General features: G+C 42.0%; 1 protein-coding gene across 1 annotated transcript in view; it reads right to left on the bottom strand.

Annotated features, from left to right (window-relative positions):
- thrab (thyroid hormone receptor alpha b) overlaps nucleotides 1-25,977 on the bottom strand; it is a 154,167-nt gene that overhangs the window by 42,186 nt on the left and 86,004 nt on the right. Inside the window, exon 4 of the mRNA XM_073489288.1 lies at nucleotides 545-937. Coding sequence (XP_073345389.1) covers nucleotides 545-600 — 56 coding nt within the window. The 5' untranslated portion in view covers nucleotides 601-937. The remainder of the gene's footprint in view (nucleotides 1-544; nucleotides 938-25,977) is intronic.

Raw genomic sequence — 25,977 nt, 5'->3', positions numbered from 1 at the left:
AGAGGGCCCCCTTCCTCCAGCGACGGCACTTCGAGAGCTGCACGGCTCCATCCCGCTAATATTATGTTTTCATTAATGAGAAGGAGCTTAAACAGTGCCGTGTTTGTTTGTGTTCGGGCTGGTCTGACTGGCTCTGCTCCTCAAGACATGAACAGAGGGAGGAGGAGTGCCGGGGTCAGATGTAGCTATAGGCTCAGCTCTCTGAAAAACAATTCAGACGAGAGGAAGAGAGCGGCAGCGGCGGCGGCGGGGGGAAAGGGGGTTACGTTGTTCAGACAAAACGGCCCAGAGATGTGAAAACAGAGCACCATGAGAAAGATTTAAATGATAAAGGAGAGACTTGAAAAAATAAAGATTTCCTTCTGGATGTCCTCAGAGAACATCGTCCATATATAACAGCATTACACACAGCAGAGAGGACATGTCTGCTTCATTTCAGAGATGTGTTTACATCAGGAGAGACAACCTAAAGGAGGAGCTGATTAAAGGCCGTAAAGACAGAATCTGTCCGCAAAAAACAGACTGAGATCAGCGTCACACTCACCGTTTCTCTTCTCCCTCTGATGGGTTAGGGTCCTGCTCCTTGGGAACGAGTTCCATTCACCTTAATTCCATCCAGCAGCCAATCATGAGAGACTGAGGCAAGCCCCACCCTCGGATGCACACTTGTCATTCGCCGGTCGGGAGGGTTCAGTCAGTGAAACATGACAGGGTCCCGTCCCTGAGCATTTGGGAGGAAGTGGGGTGGGGCAGGGGGTGAGGTCTCCAGAAGGACTTGACGCCCTGTGAGGTCGGTGCGGTGCAGCTCGGTGTGACGCTGCGAGATGAGGAAGATGTCGAAGGTGTCCTGTTGAGGTAAATCTGCAGACGCTGGGGGGGGCGGAGGCTGGAGGTGGGTGTCAGTCTCAGGGGTGCGGAGGGTGGAGTGTGATCCAGCCTGGAAGAGAACAAAGGACACAGTTAGATGACACCGTCTCTAGAGCTCAAAGCGTTCGATCATCAGCAGTCAGTCAGTGGGCTCCTGGAGGTCAATTACTAATGAAAACAATTGTTACTTGCATTCATCGATATCTTGTCAGCAAGAAAACCCTTTGCACGTTGTTCGTCTTTGCACTGTAGAACACACTTTGGTGCTGGAACACACCAGCGAACACACTTCCTCTGAGTGAGGTGCAACTTTCTAAGGCAGTCTGACTGTAGTATATATGAGTTTGGTACAGATCTTGCTTTTATCTTTGTGATACACAGTCTGATGGCGTCTCTTGTTGGGTCTCCTCCTTCTACAACACGTATTCTGTAGGTGACAAAGCGCTCATTTTCCTGCAGAGGAAGGTTGTTTTCAATGCAGCCAGTAATCTCTCTATTAGCAGTAAAAGCAATAATAATATCAGTCATGTCTAAGGACATTCTCATGCCCCGTATCCCACTGTTGCGGATTAGAAAGGCATTGAGCCGGGGATTAGCGGAGGAAAGAATAAAGCCTTCCTTGGACAACAGAGGAGGGAGGCAGGGGCTAATGGATCAGGACCCTCTGACTACTCACACACACACACACACACACACACACACACACACACACACACACATACAGTCTTTCACGCAGATTCAGCTGCACATCCTAATGCTACTTAACCCTGCATAAGAGGTGACATTCTGTAAACAGGCTTCCAGGAAACATTCAGTTTTAGCAGCAGCAGTCGGCGGTGACATTTCCCCCCTTCTGACCTTACAGGCCACCGTATCCAGTCTTAACTTGGTGTGTGACTACAAAGAATTTCTCTTTCTGTCTCTCACTGAGCCAGCCTCCGTGCATGTCACATGTTTTAAGTTGGAAAACAATTCCCAGTGGGAAGTAGGGCCGCGATTAAGGATTAAATCATGATCGATAAATCTGCTAATTATTTGTTTATTCTGTAAAGTGTCGGAAAATTGTGAAAAAGGCTCATTAGAGTGTTCTGGAGTCCAAAGTGATGTCTATAAACTGGTTCTTTTGTCCAACCAACAGTCCAAAACCCAAAGATGCTTCATTTACTCTCATAAATGACAAAGAAAAGCAGCAAATTCTCACATTTAAGGAGCTGGAAGAATTTCTAACCTCGATAATCGATACCATGTTCGATACCACGGGGAAAAAATGACACAATAATGAGTGCATGAAATGTTTATGTTAAGATAAATAGAACAAGGTGTGTGTACTGTGTGTTTAGAGCGACGGCATTTAAGGTAATTTAGGGGCAGCGGGAGGAGGCGGGAACATGTGGAGCGGTGTGTGTGTGGCAACTCGCAGTCGCTGGGAAGAGAGAGCGAGAAAGCACAGCTGACATCAGCATAGATACTGTGGAAAATGAGTACTGAACAGGCCCAAATATTCAGAATTAGTATTTTTCTATATATTAGACAACACGACTTTACCGACTAATCCACTCTGCAACTGTTTTCTTTAGCACAGTGGTCCGTTATTATGTTTTTTTAAAGTTTTTGCATCATCATCTTGGTCTAAGCTACAGACACACCTTCAAATTATTGTTATTTGATCATTTTGGAAGACTATAAAAATAGCATTAAGGAGTATTTGATCACTGAATGCACCGAACACTGCTCATTCATTGTCTTGATGAACTTTGCCGTTTGTTTTTAAGTCTCATGCTTGTTCATCGTGGCCAGGACTCCCTTGTTAAAGAGATTGCATACTTGTCTGATAAATTGAAAGGTTGAGAACTGAAAGGTTAATTAGTTAATAGGACAGATGTCTTAAACACATTGACTTAACTCCTTCTTTAACCTGTTGAATTTATGAATTGATAGAGCCACTCTGTGTCACTGCAGAGCGGCTGAATCTACAGGCGTTAAGGGTTCACAGTGTTATAAAGCTTTTATTGAGCTTTAAAAAGCAGAATATTTTTTTACTAATGACTCATCAAGAGGCTTGAGAAAAGAAACGTAGCTTAATGGACACCGGGGATGTTGCTAAAGCCTTTTATTGCGGAGGGTTTGTTCATTGTTTTCATTCACTACTCCACCATCAGCCAATTAGCATCTCAGACAAATCATAAACAGCCGTCTCTGCAACCGTACACCTATCTATTATGTGTCCACTGAAAAGAAAATCAAGAACCTTATTCAAACAGTTTCTCAAGCATGCACTTCAACACAGCACGCACACAAACAAGCTGCTGCCAGTGAACAACATACACACACTCAGTTCATTGTAATGAGGCAGAGTTGACCCCTAAGAGGACCAACTTTGGTGTGATGCTGAAGAGGACGGTAATGACACAAACCCCGAGGCCCTGCCACTAATGGAGTGTGCTTTATCCCCGCCGTCTCTCTATCACATCGACTGTCGCTACAAGTGGCACTAGCCTCAGTGCTGCTGCTGTTTGTGTTTGTGGCACAAACAGTTTGTTGTTTATCACGCTGGGTGCTGAGATGACGGACGAGAGAAGGGAGCCTATTGTTTGATAAGCAGCTGAAAATTAGCTCCGAGTATCGGCGAATAAATGAGCACATGTCCAACCTCATTCAAAGAAATATGGAACTGTTAGTGAGAAAAGCATCTTCTATGACCCGAGGGCTCATCGCTTTCTATTCATCTTCATCTCTCAAACCAGAAATAGCCGGGCTGTGTGATCGCGACAGGCCGGGGGTAGGCCCACATCTCTCCCCCCCATTTATTTTTTATGTAAGGAAACATAAACGACGATACTGCAGCTGCTGTACATATTTTTCCATTTTTAAAAGAGGTTAAAACAGTTTATGGTCATATTTGTGGAAACAGTGTCTAGGCTTCAAGTGTCTGGATTGGTCGTTTCCCATGGGTGCAGTTGACTGACCTCCGAGGACCAGCGTTTCTAAGGAGTAGCGCTGTCAGATTTATGGCGCGCTACTGACTGGTAGCACGTCATAACTTTGTGTAGCCTCAATGTTGACGTAAAGACATTTTTCCCCCTCTTATTAACAGGCTCATGTAGTGTTGGTTGTGTACAGGAGTAAAGAGGAAGCTGGCATGTTAGGTGTAACTACTATTGGTTTCACGGCTCTCCAGATTCTTCATTTGATTTGACTTTTGATTCAAACAGCAGATCGTTTATTCGGGCCACGTCAACCAATAAGCTAAAATAGTGGCTTAATGGCCATAATTACCAGATAACAGAAATCCAGTAGCATTAGCTAGCTCTCTTCCACGGGTCAAGTTGCTGTGATGGAAAATAACCAGACTGTCAAAGCACGTAAGAAGGTGCTTCAATAAAAAGAACAAAAGTAGTCTGATAAATCTTTTTAAGAAACCTCCCCTCTCTTTGTGGGCCTTATAGTTGCCCTCTAAATTACCGTGTCCTTGTGTGTACTCGCTCGCCCCTTGCTCCCACCCAGGATGTTATGCTCATATAAATATCCTCTATAACAAGGTCGGGCCATGAAAATACAGTTTGTCAAGTGGTCTGGGGTATTTGGGTACATAGCATACTTGAGCTGAGGAAAGATGGTGAGAATGAGAGACGATAAGGAGGGAAAGTGAGAGAGAAAGGAGCAAAGAAAGAAAAAAAGAAAGAAAGAGAGTGAGATTGAGATAGTATGTGCAGGATTTTGTGGAGGGGTATATTGAGGTAAAGTTGACGAAAGGTAAAAGAAAGACTTGATTTAGGTCGATGCTGGAATGAAGACAAAATAAACCCACTTATCAGAGCTGTAAGACAAATAACAGGAAGAGAACAGGGAGTGTCAAATAGCAGATTTAGGGCGTTCAGCTGTTTTTGAGCACAAATGTACATATATAGATAAATGTCTGGGATTTTCACAGTATCAGTTACAGATTTATTACCAAAACCATTTATGGCCCTGCGCACATCGTTGAGCAATAAAAATGTGAACATCCAGCTCATGCTGAGATTACATCAGGAAACAAATCATATATAATAACATGTGATTCATTAATTGCTGCTTCGGCGGGACATGCTCTGAGGTTGCCGTCCAACGGCAGCTGTTACATGATAGAGGATGGTAGAGAAGCAGGCAGGAGATGTGGGACAGATAGGGGATGATGTACAACAAAGAGTCCCAGCTGGGTTTAATAGACTCCTTTTCACGGCAGACATTTTGACTTTACAAAGCAGGAAAGGCCCAGGTGGAAACATTAATGATGGCCGCATTCCAGTTAGGAGAGCCAGTTCCAATCGCTCCAGCACTGTGCATGCTCGCTAACTGACTTTACCTACTGGGACCCTTAATGGAATGGGGCCTGGGTTAATCCCGGCATGTAGTTACACGGCATGTGCCTTAAACTACTCAGGCACCATGAAGTCTCTAAAATCCATCTTCAAACACTTTATGCTGGAAAAGGTTGCCTCAGTGGCAGAAAACAGCTGCTGTGGTCAACAGACCTGGGTTGGCCTAGGTTGTTGTTCACAGTTTTGCATTCGACCATGGACTTCTATTGGATGTTGATCCTGCGTGATCATTTTTGAAAGGGTTTATTTGAACCCATAACGCGTTTTCCTAAACCTAACCAAGTATGTAAATTCCCTAAACCCAACCAGTTATTGTAGTAGCATAACCCTAACCAAGTATTTTAGTTCCCTACCCAACCAAACAGCGACAGAAAACTGAAAAGAAACTGTATCGCTGGTCCCAGAGATCCATTTATCACAATGTTGCAGGAATAACACCAACATGGCGATATCAGATACCTGTTCCTGATCTCTCTTACTCACTCACATCCTGCTGTCTTCTCTACTGTCGTCTGGCTTACAATGCCCCAAAAATGCCATCCATCCTTTGAAACAAGTCAAAACACTTCAGCAGCACAATCCACTTCTCAGATGTCCAGCTGTCCATCGCCATGTAACAAACACTCATTGTTTCACTGTTTCTTGTTCAAGTCATCAAATTCTGGAGGAGATTTATTCAGCCATATCTGGACGAAACTGGGAAAATTCTTGCTGGAGTAATGCCAAACAGAGACTATTGAAGGTCACGATTAAGTACAGTAGAGCACCTCAGAATGTGCAGAATTTGCTTTTAGTTTATATCATCACAGACACATATAGGGGTATAGAAGCAGAGGACTACAGACACTGCGCAAGACAGCATCTGAAGCATCTGAACACTTGGAGTTCCTGGAGTTGCACTGAGCATACATCAAATTAGTGGTTTGCAATCGAAGGTTGACTTGAAAAGTCTGACATTTTCTTTGAAATTAAATTCCAACAAGTTCTCAGATTCTATACAATGGTGTCTCCTTTGAAGTGAGAACACACACAACCACACACACACACAACCACACACTACAACTCACATGGTTCATCCACATGCACCTTGATTCCCTTCCCCTTCCAAGACAGCCTCCAAATTTTAATTGGGCCTGCAAAAAAAAACTGGCATTTTCCCTCCAGCACGGCTCACCTTTAATTGCACGCTCTGAAATACAGCCTTTAAAATGCATCAAAAGAATAACTAGTGAATGTATGTTGATGCCTGGAGAAGCTCAGAATTAATTAAACATGACCTGCTCTCTTTTCTCCTCTGTTTCAGGTCAGAGAGATGGATGTCCGTCTCTGTTCTTCAGAAAGTGAGAGGAGAGAAAAAGAGGGGGGGTGAATTCTTTAGTGCAAAGCAGGCAAGTGTGAAATAAACGAAGTTCTACACGGGGAAGAAATAATTAAGTTCAACGATGTTTGGGTTGTGTTTTGATAGAGAGAAATCAACTGAGAGTACTATCAAAGAAAAGAGGCACAGAAACAATATTCGGGAATTCATGGGAGAGGAGACGCTTTGATAGTTTGTGAGTTCTAGTACGGATACCATTAGCAGAAAGTGTGCAGGGAAGGGAAGAGCACCTGTGAAGGGCATGTTTTCATATTTGTAGCCTTGGATGCACGGTGCATAACTGATCCAAGGTTTAGGAGAACTGCTGTGTTTGAAAATCACCCTGCAGAAATACACAACTCTTCAACTTTCTCTGCTGCTAGCGTTTCCCTGTGGTCTTAACTTTGGCACAAAGACGGCGTTGGCTACCGCTAGAAGCCTGGCTCCTGCCTGTAAGAATCTCAGTTTTACCTTGGAACCCTGATCCTACTGTGAGTACTGTGAAAAGGCAGAGTAAAACACCCAGTTGTATTAATAAGTAGTTAAATTTAGTTTCTGACCCAATGGTGGTTTTGAACCATCTCAAGTCCTGGTGGTGAAGGGAAACTCAATCCATTGAGTGAATGCCAGTCCGTTCACTCTTGTTTTGCCTCGGTTTCTATCACTCTCCCTTTTCCTTCTTTGCCTCCTCTGTCAGTAAGCTTATTTTACTTTTACGAGTTTCCAAAGTTATTCCAGTTGTTCCACCGTTACCTGGGGATAGCAACTGGGGAAAACGATGCCTCTTCCTGATTTGGTGGTGCAGTGGCAGACGCGTTTTTCTTTTCTGGTACAGCCATTACGCTGTGCAATCAGTATTTATTTCAGTATCATAAGTTAAAGCAAATAAAGTTGTCTAACACCACAGTGTTTCCCACACATACAGTATATTTGGGTGGGCCTGTCAGGCATATTAAAAAGCTGCCAAAGTATATTTGCCGACCCATTTAAGCGTTTTGTAGACTACTTTTAACTTTTTTTTAATCTGTCCGTCATTCTGTGGGAAATTCTGCACCAGTTTAAGTATTTGGGTGTAAAAACACTTCAAGTCACTACTGCAATACACACATACCATATACACACATCTGCCAAAAAGGCATCAACATGGCCTACACTCAACTGACTGTTATTCCAAATTCCAACATGGGATCACGAGTACATCAGTACATTATTAGAGGTTAAATGAGCTGCCTGCAAGGTCGACCTTCGTCCCGCAGAGCGGCAACATAAATCTCTCCTACGGAAACAAGCCCTCGCCCCTCCCTCATGACCACCACTACAGTGACCTTGAACAAGGCCCTCAGACCCCACCTGCACCAGTGGAGCTGCTCCACAGCCAAAAGATCAGACTCTTACGCTGGACTGGTTCGATGTGTGAATGTCAGGATGTCATACTGGAGTGACGTTATTGCCAGTTTTAGACTTTAACATAGCGCTGTGTCAACATCTCGGTGGAATTGAAATGGGAAACAAACATAGATGTCTCCTGCCAGCCAGACTCTAATTAGCACAGTTTGTAATGATCCCACATTTAATTAACATAGTGTTATGTTGTCAGTGCAGAGTATTTTTTACCCGCTCATGTGTCTTTCCAATCTCCACCCTCCATTCCATATGGTGTGAACGTGATGTGTGAGACACTCAGTAAATCTGCCCTGTTCCCTTACAGCTGATAGACCGTGAGCAAATTGGGTGAAGTTGGGTCAGATCAACAAGATTCAGTCAGTCGGTCTTGACAATGCAGGTGTGTCTGTGTGACCTTTATCTATGTATTGGGAGGTACAATAACTCTGTCTGGTTTTACATTCATGAGCGTTCAATCTCCAGTTTCTCAGCTTTAAAATCAGTTCACCAAGACAGAAGGAGAAGAGACAGTCCCCGTCTCAGACAAAAAGAATTTAAAAAAACGTGAATTAGGCGTGTTTGGATCAGCTATAGAAAGCGTAGTTTTGTCAGAAGATGGCGGTATAGTCTACTCTACGCATGACTGTAATAAACAGAGTAGAAGAAGTAGAGGTTGCTGACAAAACCAACCGCCAATACACCTCAAACAAGAAGAAGAAGAAACAAAACAAGTTCACACGTTGACGATGCTGACAGTTGTTTCCGCAAACAGCTGATGCGTCATGTGAGTTAACTGTTCACTGTCACAATTTATTTGGAAAAAAAAAGTTTCCCCATCTCCCATTCAGCAGGAAGGAAGTTTTTAAAAATGTGCAGGTTCCTTTCAAACTTTTTAAGAGCTCATAAAAATATGTTAATGGAAACGGCTCATGGGAAAGTGAAAGAACGAGAAAATCACTCAGCAGATTTTCAACACTATGGAGACTGGTTTTATCTTCCCCCCTCTGCACATCACTTTTCCAATTTTCGTCCATTTAAAAGGTTATAGTCGCACACTTACACTGTGATTGAGAGGCTGGATTTTGATTCAGGGCTCTTTAACCGGTCATTTGGTGTTAAGGAGGGCAGCCCAGTCCACCATATACCTCTCAAAGCTACTTAATGCTTCGTGCAGTTGCTGGCGTGTTGTGGCATGCAGCAGATCACATGTCAGCTCACATGTGATAATGTCTTAACACACTAAAACAGACTTTTTAATGCTAAAAATGTTTGTCTTCATTTAAAACACATGAAATAACAATTCAAAAATTCATCTATACATATTATTATTAAGTCGCTATTATTTAGTCGCTATCAGTCACATGTAAAGCCAGAAATAGACTATTACCTGAAAATCTGCAGAGGTTAAGTCAAAAAAGTTCAGAAAATATGAGTTTTTCTTCCTCTTGCTCTTCTTTTGTTAATGAAATGTGTATAAATATTATGGGTATAATAATAATATGGTATCCTACGTGTCTTATACAGTTGTTTTGGAAACCATACGCTATAATGAGCAAAACAAACCAAATATAAATGAATGAATAAATACATTTCTTTTCCCCTCGAGAGCTTGTTTGATGTAACATCGGCGTTGGTGCGATAGAAGATGAAGGTGCACACATGCTCGGCTGCGGCGAGCAAAGTTCAGCCCCTCGAGCTCCTGAGGAGAGCCCTTGTTAGAATTCGCACCATGACAGCAGTCGTGGGGTCAGTGCTCCCGACTCCCAAGGGTGGCCCGAGCAATTAGTGGTTAAGTAATGGAACATGGCCAGGCCCGAGTTGTTGATGTGGTGCATGCAGTCCGATCGTGGAAGAAATGGAGGTGGGAAAGGGGGGTGGTGGGTGTAAGTACCCCAGGGTCGCGAGCAGTCAAAGGCAAAGAGATCATGTTTCATGCTACGTCTCTGCTCCCTCTCTCGCCCGATAATTACTGCCAGGGGATTATTAATAGGTGCCAGTAGGTCAAAGCAAAGTGACTAAATGCTGTCTGTGCAACCATTTCTTTAAATGTGACCTTGTGGCTTTGAGTCCGCACGAACACAGACGTCTGCAGACACAAAAATGTTAATGATCAGCTAACGTGTGTGTACACAAGTGGTGATTTGGGGTTTCATATCTGTCAGGTATAGAAGGAATCTACTCAGAAACTGCTTATGTCCATTTATTCATTATAGAGCTGCAACAATTAGGTGATTAGTCGAAATAAAGTAAGTTGCCAAGTTGCTTTTAGTCATTTTTCAAGCAAAAATGTTAAACATTTAGCTGATTCTAGCTTCATAAATTGGAGGATTTACTGCTTTTCTTTGCCATTTATTACAGTAAATAAAGAGTCTTTGGGTTTTGGACTGTTGTTTGAACAATCTTTGGACATTTGACAGACTTAACGAATAATCAATTCATGGTTACGCTTTATGTTAAGGTCCTTGTGATAAGGGTTAGTTAATATGAAATGAGTCCTTATTAAAAGTGCAATATGTCAACAATGGCAACCTGTCAAATTCATGCTACAAATAAATAGGGGGCAGCACATCTTTCTTATAATATAACAATAAGTATGTTTATTAGGCTATTATTAAAACTTTTCTAGTCTCAGTAATGTTAATTATTTTTTACCCATTAATGAACACTTATTACAAGGATCTTCATATAAAATATTAAAATAATGGCAGCTTAATTGATAGGCCCACAGGAGCTACAACACCTGACTCAGCGGTGTCCTTCACCTGACGCAGAAAACTGCTCAAGAAAAAATGCCAAGACACGAATCTCTGGTTTCAAACTATTTGAACTTTGACCTACTTTAACACAGAGCTTTTCGAGCAGTGATCAGCAGCACTCAGTTTGTCTCATGTATTCCAAATGTAGATGTCAAACAAGCAAACAATGGATCCTTTAAATTGTGTCACGTTCTTTTGCTCGGTATGTAAGGGCAGGGTGTTTATTACAACAACACATTTTTTTTCAAAGAGCCCCCATTACACTGTGTGTATGTATAAGCCTTTATATAGTACACACACAAAATCCCTCAGAGCTGCCCTGCTGAAAAATGGGAACACCGTGTCCTACCCTGACTCTGCTGGTAACAGTATGTTTCTTATTCTGTCTGCATGTACAGTATGTGTGTTTGGGCGTGCATATAGACACGTGTGCACCGACAGAGGACAAACAGGACATACTGGGTAGACAGTGTTATTGTTTCTCTTATTCTCTCAGCCTTATCTGTTCCTCTCACCAATTTTCTTTCCTCGTCTACTTTATCTTTCTTTCAACCCTGTTTTTGATCTATTCCAAGAGACCGTACGTCACCACTTCTCCAGCTGTTTTCACCTCATTCTTTGGCTCTCTGGTTGTCACTTTCAGAACTAATAATGACAGTAACGATGAAAAGGCTCGTAAAACAAAACCCATGGGAAAGCTGAACCACTGTGAGATCTCTGTTATTTTTGCTCCCCGATTAACATCATGCCAAAACTGCTCAGGCTACGTCAACATTGCAACTATGGAAGGACTACTGAATGACCCCATCGGGCAAAGAACCCCTGAGGTGAAGATTTCTTCGTAGAAAATCAATCCGACTACTTCAAAAAGACGCAAAACAGCTACAAAGAGATACAAAACAAATAGAAGATACACAAAACAAACAACAGATACACAAAAATGACTACAAATTATGCAAAACAACGACAAAGAGATGCAAAATGAACACAAAGAGACACAAAATGAACACAAAGAGATGCAAAACAACTACAAAGAGACACATAACGACCACCAATAGATGCAAACCAACTACAAAGAGACGCAAAATGACCACAAAGAGATGCAAACCAACTACAAAGAGATGCAAACCAACTACAAAGAGACGCAAAATGACCACAAAGAGATACAAACCAACTACAAATCGCCTGAAAATGATTACAAAGAGATGTAAACCAACTACCAAGAGATGCAAAATGACCACAGAGATGCAAAACAACCACGATGAGACAGAAAACAACTACCTAGGGATGCAAAATGACTATAAAGTGATACAAAAGGGCCACAGAGTGTGATGGAAAACAATTACAAGGACACGCAAAATGGCCATAAAGAGACGGGGAACAACCACAGAAACACAGAGCAACCACAGACACACAAAATGACGACAAACAATGCACATTGTTTCCCTTTCGGTGTGGGTGACATCCTCCAATGTACAGTAGAAAGGGGGTGGGGGGTGGGGGGCTGTTTACATGTCTGTGCCCAGCAGTCCATTGTGTCATAATCCATGATTGCAACAAAGCCAGAGAGGCAATCAGAGATGAAGATGTTGAAACAGGGAAGCATGTACAGCGGAGCCTGAAGAAAGCCAGATGGTTACTATAGATGAGCTGGATCACGTACAAACAGGCGGGCTGGAACTCTTTTAAAACCTCTGTTTCCCCAGAAGAAGAACATCTAGTAGTTATCCAGTAACACCACTGTTTTCCTTAGGAGATCTTTAAGGAGTTAGCTACATTGCTCATCAGCAGGAGTTGTTTCAGGGGAAGTCCAGTGGCACAGCTAGGCAGAGCTGGCTGGCGCCTGGCACCGATGAGTAGTCGAAGACATAAATTTACGAATGACATCTGCATACTTGCAAGGCACAGCAACTAACGATGCTGCCAGCCTCCCTTTCTTCCCTCCCAGCACTACAAAGTCGCTCATTCTTAACGTTTACCGTCCTGTTACGACAGACAACATGTCAGTTCTAACCCGTAACATGACAACAGGCTGTAAAAGAGGTGTTTTGTGTGTCTCATTTGTGTATTTTTTATGTTTGTCTCGATTTGATTTTCTTTAAATGTTGCATTTAGCAAATAAAAAGATTTGCAAGAAACGGTTGTCAGTGAATTTGTCACAATTTTCTCAGTCATGAAACTGTTTTGCCTTTAAAATGTCAGAAACTGATGAAAAATGGTGACCACAAGTTCTCAAAGCTCAAGTTGACATCTTCAAACTGCTTGTGTTGATCGAACCAACTGTTGGAAATCCAAATATATTCAGTTTATAGTGATCGCTCGCAAATATTTGGTTTTTCTTACTAAAATCATTGAAACTGCGGCTGTCCGTTGATTTTCAGTCAGTCGACAAAACAATTCGGTACGAAAAGACACTGTTTTTGGCACAACACTATGGCAAGAGGTCATCACAAATGTTTAAAAGCAGGATTATGTGTTTTAAAGTAAAGCAAAATGCATGTGATGTCAGTAAAATAAAACACAGATTCATCAGACGTAACTTTACAGCTCTTATTTGTGGATTTTAAAAACAATTCACAGATTATAACTTAATGCGTTAGGGTAGTGGTGAAACTCAAAGTATGCTGGTTTTATTTGGGGAAAGGCTTATATGCAGTCTGACAAAGCGGTGGGAATCAAACCCGAGGACATCCTGTGACTGGCTTGTGTTGCTGTTGAGACCAAACAAAATAATGGTGCATTTGTCAGCGAGGGCTAAATGAGGCAATGTATACTTTTACAGGAGCCAAAATACATTGGAAGAAGATAACAAAACCCGTGCACGTGACTGCTTATAGGGCAATGTGAGCCAGGGCCAAAGATTAAAGTACATCTATAGATAATGTTCACATATTAACTTTTAATCTACTCGGCAGTGGGCAGAAAGGAGGAGGGGAGAAAAAAAAAGGAAAAACAATCTGTCCTTTCTCCTTCCACCTCTCTCATCCCTCCTCTTCCCACCCTCTTCTGGCAAGGACAAGCTAAGGTGCTGCCAAGAATGTGACTGCATTTGGAAAACAAATCCAGCTCACTTCTCTTTTTTTCACTTCTTCTCTTTTCCTCCGCTGGCAGTTTTTCTTCTTCTTAAGGTGGACATGTGAACGCTGCAAAGAGGCCGACGACTCCAGAAGCTGAAATGTTTCTTTTATTAGACAGATCGACCTACCTGCAGATCCCTCAGCTGAAAGTGTATTTTTTCACCCTCTTTTAACCCCAAACTCACATACAGCTGTTTCCCCCTGCCTTGCATTTCCCTCATCAGCCCACCTTAAAAAAAAAAACTGCACTCTGTGTGAATCTGTTGGAAGGCTGCATGCATGTGTGCTTTCCTGATTGTTTTCCCGGAGATGACCGCTTCCCCACACTTGTTCATTTCCTCCCAGCTAATGGAAGTGTCTAATTGTAAACGAGACAACACAGCCATAAAAGAGAGAATCCATTACTATTAAAATGATTAGCATTACATCGCTCTAGAGGATCAAAAACTTACAGGGGCCTTTTAAGGAGGTTTGTAGCCACCGTCTCTCACTCTCTGTCTGTTCGCATTACATTACATCAACCGCTAACTATTGTAGCTATTTAAAAAGTGAAAAAGGAAGCTGTTCCCATAATGGAAACACATGCTGGATCCAAGGAGAGAAAGTGTAGATTTAAGACTTTATGGTGTGGCCTCGGCGATCGAATCCCTGTGTGGTTAAGTGTTTGGAGGCAGCAGTCACGCCAAATTTCCTTCTATGAAAGAGGGAAAAGTGTGAGTGTGTGTCAGCATGTGCAGGTGGTGTAATTAGATGGACTAGCAGTGTAGGGAATTCCATTTCCAGTCTGTGCGCGTGTGTGGTTTTTGTAGTATTTTGTCGCTGTGTGTGTGTCGGTGTTGACTCATGTGTGTGTATCCAACATTAGGCAGATTGAGCTGGCACTGGAAGGCAAGAGGAGAGGTTTTGTGTGTGTGTGTGTGTGTGTGTTTATGTGTGCGTCTGGGCCCTGAGCCTAACCTGCAGTGCCGCAAACACACAGAAACACACACACACACCGGCTGTGACTGCATGGGTAACTTTGTCCAACTGAGCCGGCAATCTGGGCAACCACTCTGCTCTACTCTCCCTCCCTCTCGTCTCCCTCACTTCGTCTCTCTGTTGCACCCGTACAGGTGCTGTTGCCATGCCGACAGCCCGGGGAGAGGTCTCCTTTTCCCAGATTAGAGATGGAGCAACAGGGAAACCCCCTGAAAGGCCACAGCAAGGACATGATTCTCATGAAATCGCAGAAAAACACAGTGTATGGCCTACCGAATGAGGAAAAAACAAAGTCTAGTGGTTAAAATGGCTATCATGATGCCTATCAGTGAAAAAAAATATGTTTGCATTTAAATGAAAGCCTTAGGACTTTAAAAAAGAAATAAAATATAATAATCTGACAAAGGGTTCCCCAAACAAGAACTGTTATATTCAGTATTTTTTTCTATTCTAACACATTTTGACTTTTTTCTTTTCTCTCCTGTTTTTTTTTCTAACACTTTATGTACAAAAAACAAAATAAATATATCAACTCACTTGCAATTATGATGTGTTAATACACATGTGGAGGATTGATTTAAAATGAGCTGAAGGTTGTTTGTTTGACAGATTCACAGCTTCTTATCTCCCAAAGCGGTTGTGAAAGAACAGCAATAGTTTGCAAGTGTGTGCGTGTGCATATACTGTAGTGTTTCACTGGAACAGCCTGCCGCAGAATATTGTGTGTGTTTAATCGTGTGCGTGTGTGTGTGTGTGTGTGTGTGTGTGTTTAAGTGTGTGTGTGTGTCTGGGTATACAAACAGGGCGGGGATCCAGGCACCAGCCTCAGCTCAAATAAAACAAACCAGACTCGCGTATAAACATGGGCACAAATAAAATGATATAAATAAATGTGTGCAAATTTATCGAGTGAAATAGCAAAACCTCAACAAATTGGGACGGGTTTGTGTTTGAGATGGAGCCAGTCGGAGCTCCGTGGGAGCAGCTCGTCTGGTGTCTTTACTGAGGCAGGTCTGTGTGTTTCTATCTGGAGGTCTTTAGTAGTCAGTGATTGCAGACGTCAAATCGGAAAACTACAAAATTGTGGACACGTGCAGGTGGAGGTCCAAGACACAGGTGGGTCCTGTGAGGTTTAGTAGCCGGATTATTAGGCCTGTGAGCTTAATTCTGGTGTGCGGGCTCAAATAAAACCACTACCATTAGGAAAAAAAGCGAGTTCTTCCATTGAACTTTAAGTCGACCTTTTGTATCTCATGCTGTTTAGCTTGTTCTCTGTATGGGGCAACGTCACCAGCTGTCTGGCCTAGATACAGCAGGTCCACGTGCTGCAAGATACTATACGTGTCCAATCAGCGCATGCCTCACGCATGTATAAGATGACACCGAGTGACAACACTGAGGCCATTCTGACCATATTTGAGATCTCGGCACCGGCGAGTAGCCCGCCTAAAGAGGAGTGAGCTGTGTCAGGCTGTGTATTCAGGTCATGTGTGTGTCAGACTGTTCTCCCAGTTAAAGAGGACAGATGTCCAGATGTATAGACTAGGGAGTGCACATCAGAGTCTCGCCGTTTACTTAACAAGAGCCAAGAGAGTGTCTGGTTTTAGCAAATGCTGTAGTTGAGGCATCGTGGGTGTCTATAAGGTATTTAAACCACATTTTTTCCACATTATTTCAACTGTTTGCAGTTTGCCCAACTTTTTGAAATAAAAAGTGCCAGATTTGTTTCATCTATTCATACTGCACTAAAGACACAAGTAAAACCTTCCTGTATTAATGCAGAAAACACTGCATGAAGAGCCTGAAAACAGCAGCCCTGAAAGCCTTTGTGCAGCTTTTGTATTTCACGCTCCACATGTCCACGTTCTGGATTATTAAAACCAAATTGAAATCGTAAAATCTGAATTGTGCCCCAGTTCTTTTGTTAATTAATTTCTGATTTAAAATGATGTCCACCCCCGCAGCATCACGGTAAGCAGCTGACCCTGAGTGAATCATGTGCTCGCAGCAAACAAATACTCAACCTATTCCATTCTGACAACACGATGCATTAAGCAAAGAGGAAATATATGAAATCCTGTCAAAGGATTGTTTTTAGATAAGAATTTTGATTAAAATAATCATCCACTTACTTATCACCATTAAGATATAGCCTGCACGCTGTATATTATATATATATACATGTAAACATGCATTTAATGAACATAATCCATCCCCACTACAGTACACGTACTGCATTTATCCAGTATTTACAGACCATTAGTAATTCTTTATTCTTTATCATTCTTTACCTTATTTGTTCAGTGTTTGTAAGCTGTATGTGTATATTTCTGTGTTCAGATTTTTTTTACACAGACTAATCACATGACTACAACACAGAACTGGGATGAACTGCTCCTTTAACCGTATTTGAACATAGATACACGTTTTTAAGGACACACACACACGCACACACACACACACACACACACACACACACACACACACACACACACACACACACACACTCTGTACTCCATGTCACCTTTCTCCACCCCCCTCAAAACCTTCCATTCATCTCCACATCTCCATCACCTCTGTAATGAGCAATAAAACACATACTGTAAAGAGACCAGACACACACACACATATATACACACACTCACAAAGGACCAACATGGTCATTTCTTACATGCCCCCCTCCACCACCACCACCACCACCACCACCACCAATCCCTCAAACCCAGGGGTGTAATGAAGCCTACAAGGCCTGTTGAGGCCCCTGGGCGCCCCTGAGCCATAACTACACCCCCCTCACACTACAATCCTTTCCTGACTGGATGCAGCAGAATCTATGAAAGAGGAGAAGGTGGTAAAGGCGGTGGGGGGGAAGGTTTGGTGAGGTTCAAAACGTGGAGCCAACAAACTGGAAGGTGATTTTCTTGGCAGGGAGTCTGATTGGGGGTACAGACGGCCATGGGCGCAGATTCCCGCCGTCTCCCACCCGAGTTCCTGTGTGGTCCCGGATCTGATTAGCGGCAAGCCCTCATCATACACAACACACACACAACATGCTACAGCTGTCCACACGTAAACGCTAACACAGGCTAGCATTTATAGATTGTTACACACATACCCAATCAGTCTCCGAACACGTGCTGTACACATGGAGTCCAAACGCCGTCCTCACTGGTCAGATTCACTTGTTATTGGAACGACGTCAGAACAGATCGAGGGGGGACGCAGTTTACAGGTTTTCGACTCGTAAACGCAAGACGGTGATAAGAAACAGAGCAAAATGGTAGAGTGGAGACTGAGAAAGGATGATAAAGAAGCAGTGGAAGAACGCGACGAGGGCCAAGGCTGTCAGAGCGCAGAGTTTTCACTGAGGAATGAAAATGAAACAGTTACACTCAGTCGTCTCGTTTTTTTCTCCCATACGTTCTCTTTGTTTTCTTTTCAGGGATGTTCCACACAAAAGTAGAGTGAATCTACAGAATAAAACCTATGGCAACAGATACTGTATGTGCATGAAGGAGATGCTTTTCTGTGCTGTGTATGAGTTCACCGGGAGTTTGCCGCCGGTGCGTATTTGCTTAGAGAACCTGAGGAAAGCTGTGTCCATGTGGCAGTCAAGTCCGAACTGTGGATGTGATTAAAAGAGAAACAGTAAAAGAAGATAGAAGTGTGTTTGAGGCTGGATGTCGGGATGAATTTTCTGCTGCCTCAACATGTCTTTGAATTCTAGCCAGTCAGTATTTCAGTTTAGAGTAATGGTGAAAGCTTCTTCAGACAGGCTTCACCTGTCAAAGCGCCTCAGGAGTGCGTCTGACTCAACTCCATGAGTGTTGAGGATTAACGATCTGACATAACAGCAATTATTTAAACTGGTTAATCTAACTACATGATCTTTCATGAATCAAATGCCCTACTACATGTTTTACACATTTGGATCCAGGACTCACGTTTGCACTTTTAACACGCTTTCAGTCTCACCGGATTGTTTAATTAATTGAGCGTGCAGCCACACGCCTCCAGAGACAAAGTGAAATAAACTACATGTGGCAAAGGTTGAAGAAACTGAGCTGCGCTGCATCCTCAGACGGAGGGAGGAGGGGCAACAGGGCAGGGCGAGCTGTCAACAGCCCGTCAGCACCACCTCTGCTTTGTGTTTCTGCTTTGGTGGGTTGGAATCTGTCTAATGATCGGATGAATGCTCTATACAGTAAGATTTGGGGCTGTATGGCACGGCGTCTGTGGTTGGCACAGGATGTGTGTTTGTGTGATCAAGCGAGATCCACAGTGAAATCATATAGAACTCATGTGGATGTATATTGTACTGTATGTACATTTAGATTATTTAGCGTTGGATATGTAGGACGCAAAGTAAACCATACAGCTCCTGTTAAAAATCCCCTTTAAGACATTTTGTAAGATAGAAACATACTCGGCTTTGTATATTTTTTTGTAGACAAAAAGACAAAAATGTCCAAATTCTCCAATTCCAATTTCTTCAATGTAAATATTTTCCTTACCCCTCATTGACAGTAAACTGAATATTTTTGGGTTGTGAACAAAACAAGACATTTGAGGACGTCATCTTTGGATTTAGGAAACACATTAATCTACAATAAAAATAATTGTTAGATGCAGCCCTACATTGTTTGTCCACATAACACGTCTTGTATATCCACGTGTTGAGCTGATGTTCCAGGGCGAGAGCAGAGAAACTTTCAGAAGATGAAGGTGAGAACAGACTCTGCACATACATCATTCTGCACGGCGAAGGTCAAACCTCCAAGCGGAGCAACAATAAGCGAAACACATTTTTGAGTTAAGGAGGAACATGTGTTCGTAACTGTCCTTGAGGTCGAGGCAGACAAACACTCAACGCTGTGCGATTGTCAATCCAGGTATTAACATCACATTCAACTGTCGACCGACGCCTCCTCCCTTCTCACTACTTTTTTTTGAGGTGATGTTTGAAAACCTTTACATTGAAGGCTAAACAAGACGGGTATCTAGCTTATTTATTGTTATGATCAGAATGGAAGACTTCAAGGCTAGATTGTGAAAGCTATGAGTCATCCACACATACAATAAAGTGAAGATGATTGTTTAAGATTACACAACAGCTTTTCCTTTCTCTGTCCCTCCCTCTCGTTTCAACCTTCAGGCTGAATGACATGGTTGGAATCATTATCACAATAAAAATATTTTCCCTCATCACTTATATATCATAATCACAATATGATCAAACTGATGTTGGAAGCAAGGCGCTGACCAAATTCTTCTTACATATGTGCAAAACCGAAAGTTGAACAACTTCCTAGCTTTTAGTTAGCTATGAATTGGGACTACTTGGATTGAAAAAGAAGAAATAACACAATCCTCCAACCTTCAAATTAAAATTTGGGTTCATCAGCAAAGAAATGTACTTCTGACTTAAATATGCTCAGGGCTTGCAAAAGAAATCTTAATTATTAAAAAATAACTGCACTTTTTAAAGGTCATTCAGCCCTTCATTACAAGTATCTGTGAAAGAGCACAGATTGGATCACACAAATTAACCTTTAATATAAACTTTCACATAAAAAAGATTCGTTTTTTGAAAAATAACTGCTTCAAAAGCACTTTTAACCTGCTATACAATTACCCACCAACTCAATGATAAGAATGTTTCAGTACTCACAGTATCTAGCTTTATAAACTGATAGCAGGCTGTCACGAGCCATTATCTAATGAATGTGCCAACGAAAAACTGATGTCACACATCACATAAACATCTGCGTCACTATCGCTGAACGTTATCTTATTTGCTGATAGGTTGATAGCAGTCAGTGAGGTGATTACCGGCCGACACCAATGTTTGGCAGGAAATTGGAGCATCCCTACTCTTTTCTACTTTTGCTTTAGCCTTGACCATTATCCTGTCATTGTCTGCTGTTCAGCCAAGTTAAATAGGTTTGTAAAATTCCACATGAAAGTCAAAACTGAAACTGATGAGCAAAAAGCGATAAAAAGTAATTAGATGTGGGTTAATGTAAAAAGGAAATATGCAGAAATGTAAAGTATTAACACTGGGCTGGAGATAAAAGAAAATCTGGTTAAGAAAAAAGTGCAAATATGGCAAATCTCAGGTTTTTAATTAACCTGTGTGGAAGATGAAAAGCCTCTTGGACAAATGGAACATTATGTGCGCTTAGTTAGTTCTCGTCAGAGCGGTTTTTCCCCTCGAGGGGGAAGTCGGCAAAGCATATATGCCGCTCGACGACGACAAGAATAAAGATGAACTTCAGCGGGACGGTCCTGTTCAACCAGATGCAGAGCGGCTGTTATGTCCCGGTCACACTTCACAGAAACTGTGTTCAAAACAGCGTGACGCACACAAACATACTTTCACAGATTCACATCATACACATGCGTTAAGCGCAGCCAGACATGCATACAGAAACACGTCTATGCGCGCTGTATGGATGCATGCACACGGAAAGGTCAGAGGGGTTCAGTACACTTAAGTTCACTGCAGGCTGTTTGAGGCTGCTGGAGAATCAAGTGCACCCGACACACACTCCCTCCTCCCCTTATTTCTTCCTTATAGAAAAACAACTATTGAGCACAGTGTTAATTTGGCCTGCTGACCCCTTCATGCTCTAACCCACAGGCTACTCTAAATCAAAGAGAGGGGAGAGTCAACACAGGACAGCTGAGTGAGGAGCAGAGAAGAAAAGAGGCTAACAAAGAAGACAGATAGACTGTCTGCATGGTTGACTTCACACTGTGATCTGTGTATGCTTGATTTACAGTACATATGGGCACATGCAGACGTACAGCACACACGAGCTCGCGCAATAGGGGAAAGAATGCTGTTTGTCACAACCGCACAGAAACACACCTGTCTGGATTAACAGGTGCGCATCATGATTCACCCCTACACATTCAATCTTTATTTCACCACCTTTTCACCGTGAAACATTTGTTTTCCTACAGCTTTTGTTAAACGAACAAGCTGCTCAGGTCCATCTCAGAGGAATAGTTCTTAGACGGTCATGAAAGTAGGTTTTCCCACTTTGTGCTGGACTATCAGTCATAAAAAAAGAGGGCCATCTCCATTTAATGTAAACAGCACTCATAGGAAGAAATTCTCCAATTAGTTAATTCATTGCTTAGTAAATCAAGATAAAATGAATCAACACCTTTCTAATAATCAATTAATCATCATCAAAAGTCATTTGTTAAAGGTGCAATATGTACGATTTTTAGTTTAAAACATTCAAAGTAAAAATGGCACTCGCTCATACTAAATATGACTGACTTTTTTTCATCAGTTGTTGTCCAAGTTGTTTGGAGTATGAATTCAACTAGTGGCCAATTCTTACATATTGCGCCTTTAAGTGCCTGTTTACAGCCTCTAGAGGGTGAGAATGAACCGCTGGTGTCTGTGTCACACGACTATAAGTTCAATATCTTTGGCCTTTAGACTTTTAGTTGAACAAAGAAAGCAATCTGAAGACGTCCTCTTGGACTCTAATCATTAGAGTCCAAGTAGAAAATCGTTAGTTGCAGTTAGTCATCGCTGACTAAGAGGGAGAATGAAGCAGTAACGCACTCCACTGGTGTGAACTGTGAAGGTATTATTTTCAAAAGCAGGAGGTAGACAAGTCATTTTTACAGTTGTCTGAATTCAGCATTGCGAACAGACATTTTTGTCTGTATTTCCTCTTGTTCATGCAGGCCATTAAAAGATAAAATGCTTCTATAAGAAGAGATAGGGGACAAACTCTACAGTAGTCTCGAGTGCAGAAATGTGTTTAACAATTTATCTGAAGTTAATATGAAGCTTCAGTTACACAAATCAAGATGGTATCTTTCAAACCTTGCAGTCTTTTATTCCCAGGATTCCCTCTTTGTCTTTGCTGAGCTGCATTGGAGAAACAACAGACAGACTGAATAATCACCCACATGTTCACTTCAGATAAACCTTAAATGTAAGTCTGCAAAGAACGAGGACTGAAGGCTTTGTTCCTCATTGGAAGTGCTTTAGGAAAGGTATCTTTAAACGGCCTTGAACAACAGTAAAGACTGATTACAGCAAGCCAACGTGAGTATTGTCTTAAAAGCTAATTGATCTACAGTATATCTGATCTATATTTAACCAGGATGGTCTGTTGAAATCCGAATCTTCCCGGCTGGCATCGTTATGTTAAACAAACCGACCCAGAATGAACGTTCGCAGTGGGAAGATCAGTATGCAAAGCAGGAAAAACATTAACACAGATTACGAACATGCCATGCATGACAAACATACCAAAAGCAGATTCCCAAGCTTGTTCTACCCAAAGATAGCCATGCAGCATGTAGAACATAACAGCGAATGGAGTCCTGCCATGATACACACGCTGCTACTGCTGAAGCCATTCCTTCATTTATCAATTTGATCCGAGCGATACATCAAAGACAAACAAGCCGTTGCGACTCAAAAGACAATCAATTAGCTACTGTAACGGGTTATTCTAGGCCGCACAGTGTGTCGCGGCAGATCCAGTATCTAGTGCAGAGCCAGCCGCCGCTCCCACAGCTCTCATTAGTCAAGTGGGACGCAACCAACACCAGGGCGCACATAAAGACTTAAAAAACCTGAGATCAAAAGTGGCCTTTGTTTTACTGAAACGGTTAACTCAGATCTGTGGGAATAAAGTTCAGAGGGGGGCTATTATTCTTCACTGTGTTACAGGAGAACCCAAGTGACATAAATAGTGAATAAGCTCTGCCTAGCTCCATTAAGCCCAGTGGTGGAGCGCAGGGCCACTGGGATCTATAGTCTAGATTTGACTGTGGCGTTAGCGCTGCATCATAGACGGGAGATAAAATGGGAGATGATGACATGTTGCCATGGGACACTGAGCTACAGCAGCGCATGCAGGATTTGCTCTACTTAATCTGAGCAAAGGGGTTGTGTTAGATAGGAGATTTTCCAGCAATGATCCCTGAAATGGAGCTGATTGCTGCTGCAGGAGGGACAGCAGCGGGAGCAGCACAGAGAGGGTTCACAGCACAGCGGCGGGGAGCTATATGTGTACGTATTACTTCCCTGAGAGGCATGTGCACATTTATGCCACATGCCAGCCCAGAAAAACGTGTATTTTCTATTCTGGCTTCTCTGAATTTTTGTGGCATCTGAGCACAGACTTGAACTCTACACATGCCAAGATGTGACAGACAAAAACATAAATAATACGTGCTAAAAATAATTTACTAACTACCGTTCTGACAGGCAGTATCGCTCTACAGATCCATTTTCGGATCTGCGCTGCTGCAGCCCAAACAGCTGGTTCAGCATCCAATCAAGAGAGAAAAGATAGAGAGGGAAGGCAGGCGAAGGAAGGAGGAGAAGATTAGCGGAGAGATTGAGAGAGGAGGACGACATATATGAGGGGAAGTCTATATGGACATTTTGTTCCATCTCGAGGCTTGATGATAAACATCTTGTACTGCCAAGCAGGCATCAGTGAATGTACACATGTCTTACCGCAGCCCATTTTTTACGTTATGAAGCATTGTTTGACAGACCTGCCAAAGCAAGACATTCTGGGTCATCCAGTCCAACACAAACACAAGATACCTGATGTGTGTTTGGAGTATGTACAGTATGTGAGAGGAGGGATAGGCTTAATCAGTTTGAAAAAAAAGATAGCTGACAGAGATGACAGGAAAATAACCGTCTCTTGGGCCCCCTGACTTTTCACGTTTAATTAGATGTGCGAAATGATCATAAGATTTTCAGTCAAGTAGCAGGATATTTCAAAAACCACTTTGTCAAAGGCAACTGGATTTGCTGTTATTTTTATTATTAGATACAGTTGCCTTGTTAAACTTACGACTTCTAGATTCAAACCCAAATTGAAAATAAGATGTCCCATTTCCGTGTGCTTGTGATTGATTCATTTCCTTTGCCCTCTCTTGCATTATTAAATTTAGAGCAGTATTTTACTGGTTTCATACCACTTTATTCGATTTTAATTTATTTCATTTTTAAGTGTGGTTTTAATGCATTCCTTTCTGTTGTGTAAAGCACTTTGAGTTGCATTTTGTATAAATGGTTTGATAAAAATAAAACTGGCTGTGCCCCTTTTTAAAAAAAAAAAAAAAAAAAATCTTTTCATGCTGATTGTCTCTGAGTACGTTCAGACTCAGTATCAACATGCATCCTGAGTGATCCAATCACTGAGACCACATTCAGAGGTGGTCCGGGCTGCATGTGACCACATTCTTTTAGCAGTGTGTACACAACATGTGTCCTGGGCCACGCTGAAGGACCGCCCACTCAGCTGACGTCCTCTGTGAAATAAGAAGAAGCTAAAACATCCGACAGAATGGATTACATGCTGTCTGAGTCGTTCTTAAATGTATTAATTTATCCATGTATTTATTTATTTTTTTAATATCGTCTTCCAAAATGCAAAGGGAAAAGAAAAGAAAAATAACTACATTAAAATGTAAAAAAAATGTAATTTACATGTAAAATAAATGTAAAATGAAAAGGGAAAGTAAATCAAAACAGAAATATAAATTAATGTCTCATTTACACAGAATTTATGAAAGAAGACAACATATTATTGATGACACACATGTCAAACTAGTAAACAGTAATAAATATAGGCTAGTTCTTGCCTGTGGATAAAGTCCCCAGACTCCATTAAAAAATCACTCGATTTTGAGAGTTGTTGTGTCAGAAGACACTTTATAAACTTTGTGGAATGCTGACTACAACATTTTCTGAAACAGTTGGGCCTTCTTGTTAATTCTGCAAACGTTATACACAAACATATTTCATTCTTTGTGTAAAAAACCATTGTGTCCGTTTGTCCCAGTGAGGTATGTTTATTTGCACACCGAACAGGGAAGTGAGATCTGTTTGCATGTGGTCATGTTAATGCCAGGTGTGAACTGACGGGCTTACAGCTGTCAAGTTGTGATGGGATCACTCAGGACGGATGTTAATACGAGGTCTGAATGTCTGACACCATTCAGGATCTTAACCTACATTTTGGCTTTTTTATTTCCATTAGAAATCTATCAAAGGATGTATCAAAAACAAAAAAAATCTCAGAGACAACAACATTAACATCAACACGAACACAAGTGGTCTCATGTGTGTTGTTCGGGACCATGCTGCCCCTGCGTCTGTTCAGATGTAAACGCTAAAAGAGCCCATTATACTG

Source organism: Pagrus major, chromosome 20, assembly GCF_040436345.1.
Source record: "Pagrus major chromosome 20, Pma_NU_1.0".
In the NCBI taxonomy this organism is placed as follows: Eukaryota; Metazoa; Chordata; class Actinopteri; order Spariformes; family Sparidae; genus Pagrus; species Pagrus major.
This window is presented reverse-complemented; position numbering and strand designations above follow the sequence as displayed.